This window comes from Chrysemys picta, chromosome 8 (assembly GCF_011386835.1).
Source record: "Chrysemys picta bellii isolate R12L10 chromosome 8, ASM1138683v2, whole genome shotgun sequence".
Taxonomy (NCBI): domain Eukaryota; kingdom Metazoa; phylum Chordata; order Testudines; family Emydidae; genus Chrysemys; species Chrysemys picta.
The window spans coordinates 58300656-58314610 of NC_088798.1; the positions used below are offsets into that span (position 1 = coordinate 58300656).

General features: G+C 40.5%; 1 protein-coding gene across 16 annotated transcripts in view; it reads right to left on the bottom strand.

The window, feature by feature from the left end:
* RASAL2 (RAS protein activator like 2) overlaps window positions 1-13955 on the bottom strand; it is a 273501-nt gene that overhangs the window by 45376 nt on the left and 214170 nt on the right. For 14 of the 16 annotated variants that reach the window (XM_005304207.5, XM_005304210.5, XM_065554538.1 and 11 more), the window contains one exon: window positions 7531-7640. The exons of the other annotated variants lie outside the window; for them this stretch is intronic. In XM_005304207.5, coding sequence (XP_005304264.2) covers window positions 7531-7640 — 110 coding nt within the window. The remainder of the gene's footprint in view (window positions 1-7530; window positions 7641-13955) is intronic. 16 annotated transcript variants of the gene reach the window in all.

Below are 13955 nucleotides of genomic sequence, written 5' to 3' on the forward strand. Positions count from 1 at the left end.
GCCCACCCCGTTACCCCTCTGGCATAGACACACAGTTAATAACTCAAAGCCACTCACTTATTTTTCTAATGTCCAGTGATGATGCCAGATTAAAAGAGCCTTTCCCGTATTAGATGGAAAGCTATTGGAAAAATGAGTACTACTTAGAGTGTCTGTGAAGAGAGAGGTAATCCCAGAGAAGCAGGATTACTATAAACAGGAAGATCAAGCAGGCCCAGCATGGGGGAAGGGTTGTTTGCATAAATCTGTTTCTATTAAACAGCCCCACTAACTACCCAAATCCTGATTTCAATTACACTGACCCTTAAATGAGTAATCTTTTCCCTACTATTTCTTCTATCTACTGCACATGGTAAAAACTCTGCATAAGGGAAACATGGTTAAAATGCATCATTACCAACCAACCATTTCTATCATGAGAAGTAGCGATAGGAGGAATGTGTGGGGAAACATTTCAACTTCTCACCTCTTTCCAAATGCTGATGGGGAGTGGTCCTCACAGTGAAGTATGCATGTTCCTCAATCAGAGCTTTGACAATGCCCCAAACTACTGACCCAGCCGCCGAATCCCACCGCTACTGACAAGGTATCTCCAGCAACACTACCATACAACTCCAACCCCAATCTGACCCTGTCTCCTTGCACATCATGATTCAATAGTTCTCCTTTTCAGGAGGATTTCAGTTGTGAGTAGAGGAGGCTGGGAACTGAAAACCTCAGGCTTCCAATGGCAGCATCGGACGCACAGCAATCGATTAATGAGCCACTACTGTATTCTAGCAAGCATAAGGAGGAAAAGGGTTAAAACCTAATTGCTTTGGTGATGAAGCTGTCCTGCTGATTTTGACCTATTTAAAAGCCAAACTACAAAGTACAAGAGGCTTTCAATTACTCAACATACTAGGGAGAGCATTATATTGTTCCGGGAATATCAATAAACTAAAACCCAAACATTAAATAAGTACAGCACTGAAGGAACAAAATCCCATAATATTTTTTCTTCATCAACAAATCAAGGTAAAACTCAAGAACGTTGATTAGAATTATATTAGTAAGGAGAGCTGAATCCTGCTCAGCCCAGCCACCCAACTAAAACCCATTTGTCTCAACTGTCCTCAAATTAAAAAATTGTCCAGAAAGTTATGCCTGTATGCTTCAGAAAAATCCACAACACAACACTGATGCGATAACAGAGATACTTCCTAAGATCAAAAGGATTAATTCAATACTTATCCACAAAATCAACAAAGAGAACCTGGATTCCTGTGTGGTGGAGTTTCTGCTCAACATTGCAATTAGGAATCCCAGGTCCGCTGAACTGAACCCTAAAGTCAGCAACAGCGTCTCAGTCCGGAAGTACAGGTGTACTCAACCAGGGCTGAAGCAGTGGATTCCCATGGCAAGCATTCATTCTATAAGCACCACACCCTGCTTGGTTTTCCAACTATCAATTAGCCAAATGTCCCATTACTTGGTCAACAATTCTACGAGTCTAACCAGTTTTATTATATGTATGTTTATTCACTTTTGGAAACTTTAGTTTATTTGTTGACAATGAATAGAACTCGAATGTAAACAAGAGCCTCTGCTCTTTCTGAGCACAGAGATTCAGAACTTGTTTAATTGCAGGGCCCTACCCAAAGCCCTAAACTCATTATTTGAACCATGTATGTTTAATTTCAAAGCCCTTCGAGCTCTCTCCACATACAGATCACAGCTTGTCTAACATAAATCTCATACGGTGCCACAGAACATCCTGTTGAATTTCATAATCATAACATTATTTTTCCTCTGACAATCACAGTCCCTATTGCTAACATTTCAGACTCCTTTATTTTGCTGAAGCAGATACTTAACTATAATGTTTCATTTAAATGCTATTTATGGAAATGTACTATGTAGGGTGGAGCCTCCTTTCTGCATGCCTGACAGTGCGCTGTGGGTTACAGAAATGCATTTGACATAAAGGGGGATGTTTATAAAGGGGCTAACTGAACTGGCAGCCAAGGTAGAGTCTGTATCCACAAAGGGAAGGTTTATGACAGGAAGCTTAACTTTGTGGGCTTGTTCAATTTTTCCTGAAAAACAAAGCAGCTACATAAGACCTGAAAGCAGTGGCTAAGAGAAACACTCACTAGAACATGACCAGTGAGACATTTCTTTAGCGACAACCTGCTTCATCCACTCCTCCCCCACCCGGGACTCTCCAGCATGTAGACAGAAATGATATATGCTGAATGAGTGCGCCTGAGTGAGTCACGCCTTAATAGCGAATTGCGTAATACAGATTTTTATCCCCAAATCTCAAACAGGATAAAATCACCCACTTTTTTTTTTTAAACAAGGATTAAGTAGAATGAGTGAATAAGAAAATGAAAACACTGCAAGATTTGTTTCCATTTATCTTATCTTTTTTCCACCTCCGTACTGCAAAGAATAGAGGGGAAAAAATGAGAGGACCTACCGATAGTAGAAAGAGCTGGTCTGAGAGCAGCGGTAGCGCTTCACCACGAATCCCAAAGCCATGGTTACTGACTGCCCTGGTGCCTGGCAGGGTCCATTCTTAGCAAGCACAGAAAGGAACGACTGGCAAACTACGACTATCTGATAATGCCATAAAATCACTTTTACTAAATCAGGAGGATTCCCACGTGGCAGTAAATCCCAGCAGGGCAAAACCCTCCCAGCTGTTCAAGAGCTTTAATGCCGTTGCTGAGAGCATATGCAACCAGGCTCAACCATCTTTACTCCCCACACAAACAAACCTAAGGGAAGGATTATGAGGCCGGTTGGAGATGCTCTCAGACTCCCAGCCACAAATTGACTATATTAATTTGGTCTCCTTGCCCTATCTCCTATCCAAAGCATGTTATTCTTTAATCTTTTATGCTGCTTTACCTTTAGATTAAGTAGACATGTTTTTATGCTTTAGGAAGACACTCCCAACACATGTAAGATGCAAGTGTGTGAGACGAATGCAATGGGAACCAGCCTAGGAAAAATCTGAAAGCGGATACAGTAAATGGTGCCAAATGCTCTTGCAACATGAGATACATATATCCAATACAGTATCTCTCTGGGATGCAGTATCTGGAAAACTCCATTCAAAACCGGCTTAGGTCACAAATGAGAAAGGAGTCTGGAAGTTTCAAGCTAGAGCACTGAGAGATCCGAAATAATTTTGCAAGCACAGCAGGCTCTGCTCAGGAGATAGCCAGAAACTGGAATAGCAGAAGTGAGGTAAGTCAGTGACAAAACAGTGCTGTGGAAGGTGCAGATCCAGATTGGGTGCACAGGTATTGTGCTAACATCCCAGTTTTGAAGAGCTGGCCTGATATGCCAGCCAGCTATACTGAAACCTGGTTTTGAATCCAGTTTCAGTATATTTAAGCTGGATGATCAATTCCCCACTGCAGCAGTCCCAGCTGCATCCTGTATGGAAGTTCTCATTCTCCAATCCCCTTCCCTTCCGGGGTCATCTCTCTACCTCAAAACAATTCTGCTCACAGGCCACCTGCCAACATCCTGAATGAGATACAAGTCTGCAGTACCAAATCCTGAAACACACCAGGATAAGTAAATCTCCTGGCATCTATAGGTACTTCTCTATAAATTGCACCTCTATCACTATAGAACCTGAACATCTTGGAACCATTAGAAAAATGAAACAGCAATATCCATCTCTCTCCATATCCACTTGGTAGGAAGGAGCTTATTTTTGTGAATGATTTTGGGGTAAGCTAATGACGTGTATTTTAATAATAATAATAATGTTGCATTTTTTTGTGAAATGGGATGAAGTAAGTCTCCTGACTATCTAGCCCTGTAAACTTGCATAACACCATGACATCCTTTGTGAGTATCTCCTCAGATATGGGGAGGTCTGATTCACTAGGGATTAGGCTAGGAAAGTTCTTATATGTAATAAACCAATAATAATAAAGGGGCAGTGAAGACATTCATATTAATTAAACACAATTATAGAAAAACAAAAGTTAATTTTTCACCTTTGTTCACAAGCTATTTTTAATGGTTGCATCTTCCTCTTTTGAACTTTGAATAAATAAACTCAATATTGTTTTAAAGAGGCTGAGAATTTTTTTTTAAATTCCTCTTCCTCCTCCCACCCCATCACCCTCCCTCGTACTTAGCTATCTCTTTCTATCTTCACTGCCTCATTCACATGTGAATTTTCAGTTGTCTTTTCACGCCATACCAGCCAACTGTATTTTCTGAGACCTTTGGCTGCAAAGTGAAACTTACTAAAAATCATTGGGGTTTAGCTTCCTTTGTGGTTGTATTTATAAAGTAAAGTAATGCATATAATTACACACTTTCAAAGATGCTGTATTCCAGTGGTGCATTTCCGGAAAAGAGGCCACTAATGCAAACACAACTCCATTAAACATTCAGTCTCTTCCACGTAAGGTGCCCAGGAGATTAGTACCGCTACAAACGCTCATTAATTTCTTTCCAAAGAGATTGAAGCAGTATTCTTTTCCCTCATCGTCCTGTAGCACAACACTTTACAAATGCATTGGCAGAGCACGTGTGATGTCAAAAGAAATTGCTACACATTTCAAGCAAAAGAGTAATACTCTTTTACAGAACAGTTAATTTATTGATAGCAATAAAGATGCTGGGGTGAATTTTATTATTGGTAGAGGAAGCCTAACTATTCTCTCCTGGCTTGCTGCTTCATCTTGGGCCTTTATCTACCCAACTTAGTCCCTTCTCCAAATGAACAAGGATTTGTCCTCATTGTTTAGATTTCTTGGCTGCCTGTGATAGCTCCTGCTGAGTCCTTTAGAATTCCTGTGCAAATATATTAAAAATTCAATGTTCATGTCACAGGGCCGGCAAAGTCACAAATGCCAACAACGCCCTCTGGTCACTTCCCAGAAAAAGGATTGCTATGCTCAGAGAGTGCAGCAAGCCTGGTATTAGAAAGCAGAGCAGCTTAATTCCCAACTATTTTAGCAACTCTTGTCTGGCCCCCTCCTAGCAGCATCTCTAGTGCAGGCACAAGGCGGGGGAGGTGTTGGAGTAGGAGCTGCACAGTTGATAGGGGAATGGGGAAAGGTGGCAAAGATATGTGGGAGGTACAGACTGCTGGGGCAAGAGGCATATAATGTGGGAGTTCTGAGGACAGCGCTGTAAGAGGGAAAGTTGGTGTGGGAGCCCGGGGAGAGGAGAGATAGGGAAAGCAGCAGCTTTCAATCACTCCAGCCAGCCTCCCTTTCAGGCTGACTCTAGCACCCTGGCTTGCTGAGCCAGACACTTCTGTCTGCTCCAACACAGACCCAGGATCTGAACTACTTAGCCCAAAGCTGCAGGTTTACCTGAAAACAGCTCACAGAAGTGTGCTTGTCTTTAGCACTTAGATGCCCAACTCCCAATGGGGTCTAAACCCAAATAAATCCATTCTACCCTGTATAAAGCTTATGCAGGGTAAACTTATAAATTGTTCGCCCTCTATAACACTGATAGAGAGGTATGCACAGTTGTTTGCTCCCCCAGATATTAATACATATTCTGAATTAATAAGTAAATAGTGATTTTATTAAATACAAAAAGTAGGATTTAAGTGGTTCCAAGTAGTAACAGACAGAACAAAGTAAGTCACCAAGCAAAATAAAATAAAATGCGCAAATATATGTCTAATCAAACTAAATGCAGATAATCTCACCCTTAGAGATGCTTCAGTAAGTTTTTTCCTCAGACTGGACACCTTCCAGGCCTGGGCACAATTCTTTCCCCTGGTACAGCTCTTGTTCTAGCTCAGGTGATAGCTAGGGGATTCTTCATGATGGCTCCTCTCTCTCTCTCTGTTCTGTTCCACCCCTTTATATATCTTTTGCATAAGGCGGGAACCCTTTGTCCCTCTGGGTTTCCACCCCCCACCTCACTGGAAAAGCACCAAGTTAAAGATGGATTCCAGTTCAGGTGACATGATCACATGTCACTGCAAGACTTCATTACCCACTTGCCAGCACACGCATATACAGAAAGACTTACAGGTAAAACACAGCCATCTGTAAACAATGGTTCTGGTTAATGGGAGTTATCAAGATTCCAAACCACCATTAATGGCCCACACTTTGCATAATTACAATAGGCCCTCAGAGTTATATTTTGTATTTCTAGTTTTAGATACAAGAGTGATACATTTATACAAATAGGATGATCATACTCAGTTGATAATAAGTTTTGTAATGATACCTAACAAGAAACCTTTTGCATGAAGCATATCCCAGTTACATTATATTCACTTATTATATTTTTATAAAACCATAGACTTCACAACGACATAGTGACCTTATTTACCATGCTTAAACCTATAGAGTTAAGTCCCTGATAATATGAGTTAATGACAGACCTTTCGTCACAACAACATGGGTGACATGGCCATGATTGAAGGAGCAGCACATCATCCACTTTGTTGGCTACATCCTGTGAGCAGTTTCTCCATAACTCACAAAGTTAACAAGGCCTCTAACGTCTGAAGCCTTGCTGTCACCACGATTTTATGCGCTGCTTTTTAGACAGAGAAGGCAGCGCTATCGATTGAAGCAGCGCAGCATGACAGACACAAATAATGAATTCAGCCCAGCAGAGAGAGAGAAAATGCATTAAACACACAATAATGTTGTAAAGTCAAAGAAGCCTGTCAGGGTCCTAAGTACAGGGCAGCCCATTTACCACTCAATCCAACTCTACCACTGGGCTTCATGGAGTAAAAAATAACCTGTCTGGCTTCCAATTAAGACCATCATGACACTTTACAAAAGTGAAAAATGCAGTTGAGGCAGGTAAAAACAAAATATATTGCGCCTTCCCAAGCCACCAGCAAAACACAAGCAAGCCTAGATATACCAACTGAGAGTGCTAAGGTGGGTCTAACCAAGCTAGCTTCTGAATTTTGGGAGCTGTAGCCCCGACTTCTAGTTTTCTGAAGAACAGGCCCTGCTTCCATTAGAGAAATTCACACTGTGGTAACTACATGACTGTATTTGACAACAGTATGAATCCCCAATAGTGATGCTCTGCAGTACAGTATATGTTAGGGATTTCCACTGTAACTACATCACACAACTCCTAATGAAGATGCACTGGATATTTGTGTTTGCAGTGGTGTAAATACACTGGTGCAAATTTCTCTAATGCAGATAGGGCCACAGTCTTGTATTGTGAAACTTAACGCTTATAAGGTGTTTGGAGACCTGGGAGAAGAAGTGCTAAAAAAAAGAACAAGATATTTTAGTGCAGACACTTAAGCAAACCCCTTTTCACCAGCCATCTTTAGGACTAATGACAATCTCGTCTGATGGAAGCACACGCAACATTTAACAATTTAACAGACTAACATATATTTCTGCTAGTTTAAAAAACAAAACCACTAGTTGTCCCTCATTTCTGTCAGTTTGCAGGCATGCTTACACAGACTAACTAACGTGTTTTGCCAAGCACTTTTGGAAGAGTTGAGCTGAAACTACCAGCTTCCTTCCGAGGAAGTGCAGAGACTCCTACCTGTCATCAGCGTTGCGGAGAGATGGAAGACGGAAACTTGTATTCCTGTCCAGCTTTGACTGGCTCTTTGTCCTCTTGATGGAGCCTTTCAGACGTTTGCTGAAGAAGCCCTAAAATGAAGTGTCATAGCAAGTGAAATAGGGAAATGCTTATGCAAGTAATGACTAAACAAATGGGCCTTTCTCTACTTTATAAACCAAAAATGCTTCAGTCTGCAACAAAACTAAAACTGATCATAACCCCATTAAGGTACAATAAAAATTATTGCATGACAAGAGGAGAAGTTATAGTACAAAGAGTAGTAACTTGACATTTCCAAATTTTGACTGTATGACATACAGATTGCATTACAAGACCATCAGTTAAAGTAGAGCTGTGTTAATGAGAGCGCAATGGAAGCCACACCTAAGTATTTTGTTAAGAGAAAACGAACTGAATTTTTTGAGCTCAGCATTGCTTGCTTATCTCATCTTCTGTCCTGTAAATCACTGAGTACGTGGCATGCATTTTAAGCCATACTGTGCCAAATTATTTCCAAGGTTTGCCAACACAAGCATTCCTGGCCCAATCAATGCAAATTTAGCAATTCTTAATCCAATAGGATTAAGCAACATTTAATGGCTGAAACACTCTTCTTTTTGATGAAAGAGTCAGACATAGATATTTTCACTTCAACTCAGCATAGCTGTCATGGGATATATCGAATGCATCTAAGTTAAATTGTATTTCTTGGTGGAAAAGCATAGCATGGGAAGAGAAATTTGCCTAACTTCATAGGCTATTTCTCTATAAGCAAAGTCAAGGGAGTATTATAAGAGATGTCAAACAGTTCCACCCTCACTGGTGTTGAAAATTCACTTGTCGCCTTCCTCCTCTCTCTCCAATTTCTAACTCAAATTGGTTCCCCTCTTCCCTCCTTCTCTAAGTACCTCTTGAGGTGGAGGACTGATTGTAGGCTCTGTTCAATTTTTGAATGTAGAGGAGCGTTTCACAGGCCAAAACTTACAGAAAATTCAGAGAAAACTCCTCTCCCCCGCCACCCACAAATTCTTCAGTTAGCACTAGATGCCAATATCCTCACCCTCATTCAGCCTTCTTTGAGGGAAATGTGAGGAAGGCAGCAGATTAATAAAAGCCTCTCCCACCCTCTTCTTCCAAAATTGGTAAGAAGATCTTCTGAGCAGAAGGAGATCGCCTCCTCCCCAATCCAATACTAGCCAAAACAGGAAAGAACTTGCACCAATGCAGCTGCTTGGTAAGTGCTCCCCAAACCTGTGCACAGCCCCATGACCCAGTGAAATGATCACTATGCTGAAAGAAGTCTGTTTCCTGCATCTGCCGCTGCATCTGGGGCTAGCTATCCCCCAGATTAGGGGTGATCCTTACCAGGCAGCACCCCACAAAGTTGGTTAATGGATAGGCAACAGCTACCTAATGCTCCTTGACAAACCTTGGGCGAGAAGAAAGCTTTTCCCCTTCCCAGAAACTGGAAGAGGCTGAGAAGGGAATGCAGCCACTCCTCCCCCAATGCCCTCAATGTTGACTCTTTTAGTGTTTATAATCATTTCAGTGTCACATCATACATTTAGAGGGACAATGGACTTTTTTTTACTGAGCAAAAGATATAACAAGTTAACTGGTCAAATATGGCTATCCAAATGTTGGTTATAAATGACAGCTTTCAGGATAGCCAGATGTGTAGTGCTAACAATCTGACAAAATAAAATAAAATAATGCAAGCTTACTGGGAAATATTTTTTTTGTTTCTGAAAACACATTAAATTGTTTGCCTCTTAGTTGCTCTCTGTACTTTGCTACAGGATCACATAGGGCTGATGACTGGAGATGAATAAATTGGGAGCAGCATGAAAATTCACACATGCTAGAAAAACAAAGATGAGCTTTTTGACCTTTATGTTTCTTTGCTAAAAGAAATCTCTCGAAATGTGGAATGCAAAAATAAAGGGGAGGCGGTATCCAGCGTCTATTTGCAGCAAACACTATCAAACTAAGAAAAAGAAGAAATCTTTTTAAACTCTCATTCCGCCTGAACAAATTTTTCTTTCCCTGAGTTCAACACTATATTTAAAGAGACATTGTCTGGTTAAAGTAATTTTTAGGAAAAAAATTCCTTGTCAATGCTATTAGTAATACCTTAACATAAGGTCTCTTCCCCTCTTCCCCCCTCACTTTTTTGTTGTTGCTATTTATGCTACTTATATTTATAGCATTTACCTGAGCATAGACAGTTGAAAATAGACACTTTTTGGTTCTCATTTCCTAACATGATGAAATGTCTGGGTTTCAAATACTACAGAGGAATGTTTCTTTTTAAAAACAATTTAAATTTCATAGAAACATTTCCATTGGTGGTTTAAAACAAAAAAAAGATGCTTGTTACTTCAACTGTAAAAAAACCAGGTATACAAATACTTTATTAACAACACACCAGGATGTTTATGAGGATTAATTAGATGCAAAGCACTCTGAAGATGAACAGCACTATATGAATGCAGACATTTAAGGAGTCAAACACTAAGAGAATAACTGTACAAGTGTTCTGCCCTAATGAGGCTTTCTAGACATTGCTTCAACACTCCACTCCTAATGAGACAAATGGCAAATTCAATACAAACCAACTTTACCCCTCAAAACCACACCAGCAGAATCTCACATGTGCCTTCTTATCTTCAAGTCACTTGAAAACTCAGCAGCAGACTCACTACTCACTACTTTCTGTTCAGACGATGTTGCCAGCCAAGGGTATGTCTAGCTACAGTCGCTACAGGAGCACAGCTACAGGGCTGCAGCTGTGCCACTGTAGCATCGTAGTGTAGACACTTCCTAAATCGACAGAAAAGGGGTTTCCACCTATGCAGATAACCCACCTCTTTGAGAGGCAGTAGTCAGACTGATGGAAAAATTATTTCATCAACCTACCTGTATCTACAATGGGGGTTAGGTCAGCTAACTATGTCACATAGGGCACAACCCTGAGTGATGTTGCTAGGTTGATCTAATTTTTAGGTGTAGACCAAGGCCTTGGCTACACTCGGGACTTCACAGTGCTGCAGCGGCAGTGCTGCGAAGCGCGAGTGTAGTCGCGCCGCCAGCGCTGCGGGAGAGCTCTCGCAGCGCTGTATGTACTCCACCTCTCCGAGGGGAATAGCTTGCAGCGCTGCGCGCAAGCGTGCAACACTGCAGGCTCTGATTACATTGGCGCTTTACAGCGCTGCGCTCAGGGGTGAATTTTTTCACACCCCTGAGTGCAGCAAGTTGCAGTGCTGTACACCGCCAGTGTAGCCAAGGCCCAAGGCTCAGAAGAGGTGAATCACGTGGGACTTTACAAATGCAGTTGTCAGTAGCAAAGAGAAGGAAGGGGGACTATAATCCCTGACAGCAGATCTTAAGTGCAATGGGGTGATAGCTGTAAAATGCAACTATGTATCACTTATAGTGGGATCAGTACTGCAAAACAGGACACTGGCTCTCCTGTATCTCAGTACAACAGGGGACAATCACCAGGAGAGGAGGATATAAATGCCCAAACAACCAGCTTCACAGACAACATGGTATGAACGAAAATACTTAACTACTGCATACTACAGACATAAGAATTTTTCACTTTGGGGAGAAGCGTTTGTGCATAACAAATGATGCTTCTCTTAGCAACTTCCACAGCAACCAACAAGCTAATAATAATAATGTGAGTTATCCAGTAAAACACAACATCATCAGCAGAGATCTAGGAGCAGTAAAGTCAGGGTGGAATGGGTGACTGGAATACTCAGCACCTATGCAACATTTTTGCATGTAAAATTCAACCTAAATTATAATGTCTTAGAGAGATGGGGACATTGTCTTTGATGTGTTGGGAAAGTGCCATGTTCATGTATGGTACTGTATTAGTAGCAGTAGTAATACATTATTATTAGCCATAACAATCGCAACAACAGCATATGGGAAACTGGACTTTAGGAGTGACTCATGGACTCTTCCCATCTCAGGTTAAAAGGATTACAGATTGGATGAATTATGGAGATGGCCATCATCTCACTGGAGATAGCAATAGTTGTAGCTATTGCTGCCCCACTAGAAATGCTTTGAAGCTGTTACTGAACGTGCTGAAGAGTATAACTTTTTTTTTATGAAGTTCCTCACAAGAGGCTATTGAGAAAGCTCAGAAACCAAGGTGAAAAGTTGTGTCATATGTTAAAAATCCAGTGAAGAGACAGAAAGCAAAAGGTCTGGGAAATCTGCCCAGTCTCAGCGTGGAAGGAAGTTAATAGGGGGATTACTCCAAGAATGAGTACTGGGAACAGTGAGGCTTCACCTTTCTTCACAGAACTTTAATAAATGTAACAAAACAAAGATGGAGGAGTTTGCTGTCAGACAAATTATTCAGGTTACTAAAATATTAGAGAACTATGAGGGACTCTAGAAGGTCCTAATAAAAACTAACTGATCAGGCAACAGAAAGACAGATAAATCTCACTATGCATGGTAACGTATTGGGCAACCCCTTCCCCCCCCAAAGTACGACAGATTATGAATGAGCTGTAAACTCATCAAAAAAAAGATCTGGCAGTACAAATCACTGTGGACACCTCAGTGAAGATGCCTTCTTAACACATAGCATTAAAAATAAAACAAAAGAGTTTCTATGTATTGAGAAAGAGTAAAATGTAATAAAGAAAACATAAAATGGTATTTTATAAATGCACTGGACTTCCTCACTCTAAATATGGCATTCTAGTCTGGTTATCTCATCTCAGTAACGGACAATGACAAAAAAATAAATAAAATAAAAAAGAGACGAGATAAGAAATACAAAATTGATTAGAGGCAGAGAGTAAAAGGATTTACATATATAGATAGATTTGAAAGACTAAGATGATTTGGTTTAGAAATAAAAATACAACGGGATCAGAGGTATACAAAAACGTTAATAAAAGCTAATTGGGCTCCCCTATTCATTCTTCTGCAAAACACAAAACAAGGGGTAAAACTGAAATCTGAGAGGCATCAAATTAAAAAATATGTAACAGGAGATTTTTTTTCATGCTCTCTATAATCAGCCTGAGAATTCACTGACAAGATATTAGAGAGACAAATGTTTCAGCAAGATTAAAAAAGGATTACACATTTATGTAAGTAGGAATAACATTTGCAGTTGCATCAGACAGGTTTAAAAATAACAAGAGACTGAGCAATCCTCATGCTTCAGGGTGCAAGCTGACTGCCAGCTAGGTTCAGGAAGGAATTTTTCTCCAGTGGCACAGCGCTGCACACTTGACTAGGTGCATTATTTTAAACCTTCCTCTGAATTATTTGGTATTGGCCACTATCAAAGGAAGGACTGTGAATAAGATGGAGAAACTATCTGTTTTGGTTTATCAATTCCGATGTTTCTAGGAGTAAAGTGTAAAGTGTAGAAAGGAACGGGTCCAAATAACACAGTAGTACATGGGTAAGAGCATTACATTTCATAGAAGCAATTTTGTGGAAATGAAAGGAACACTGAGCATAGCATAGAGGAAGGCTGTATTAAAATGTGAGTGTAGCGAAAGACTAGAGAATGTTAAGCAACCATAATCAAGGGTTAGCAGTTCAATTATCCTGCAAAATTAAAATACAAGGAACAAGTGAGCAGCCTCTGTAACTTCAGCATTGTAAGCTCAAAGAGAGTGTGAAAAGTCTTCAGTGGAAATAGAGAATGTGAAGGGTACCAAACAAGGCTAGAGTCACACTTCAGGTTTGTGACGGAAGATAAGGGAAGCAAAAAAGCAGAACGAGTTAGTGCTATCCAAAAAGCTGAAGGGGAGTTGGAAGGGCTTTTATAAATATACCAAGTGAAAAAAGTCCTGGCAAGAAGCTAGGTCCATCAATAAACGTGAAAACAGCCAGCTATGGGGAAAAAAATTAAAAACTAGTTTTAACAAGACAAATAGAGAAGTATGAGAAATTAGGCAATAACAAGGACTTTGAAAAAAAATTAATACCAACTAGTACAGGAAAACACAACAGGAGGGGCACATGATATGTATTCCAGGGTCCTAAATGAATTAAGTTAACAAACCACTGTGAATTATTTTGGAAAATTCACCGAGAAGTAGGTATCTATCTGATACCTGGGGAGAGTTAGGAGAGGAGCAGTACTGCACTTTCAGGCCCCAGTTCTGCAAGTTACTTCAGTACATGTGTAACTAAACCCAAGAGCAGTCTTACTAACTTCAGTGGGATTGTGCACATGCTTAAGCACCTTGCTGAAGAGGGTCCTAAAACCAGGAAAGAGCAATCCTAGCAACTAACATCCAGTGATTCTAACTTTAATCTCAAATCAAGGAATAAATATTAGCAGAAAGAGGTCTAGTCATCTGGACAATGACAAAAATATGGGTGATGAACATCAGGGCTTTATGAAG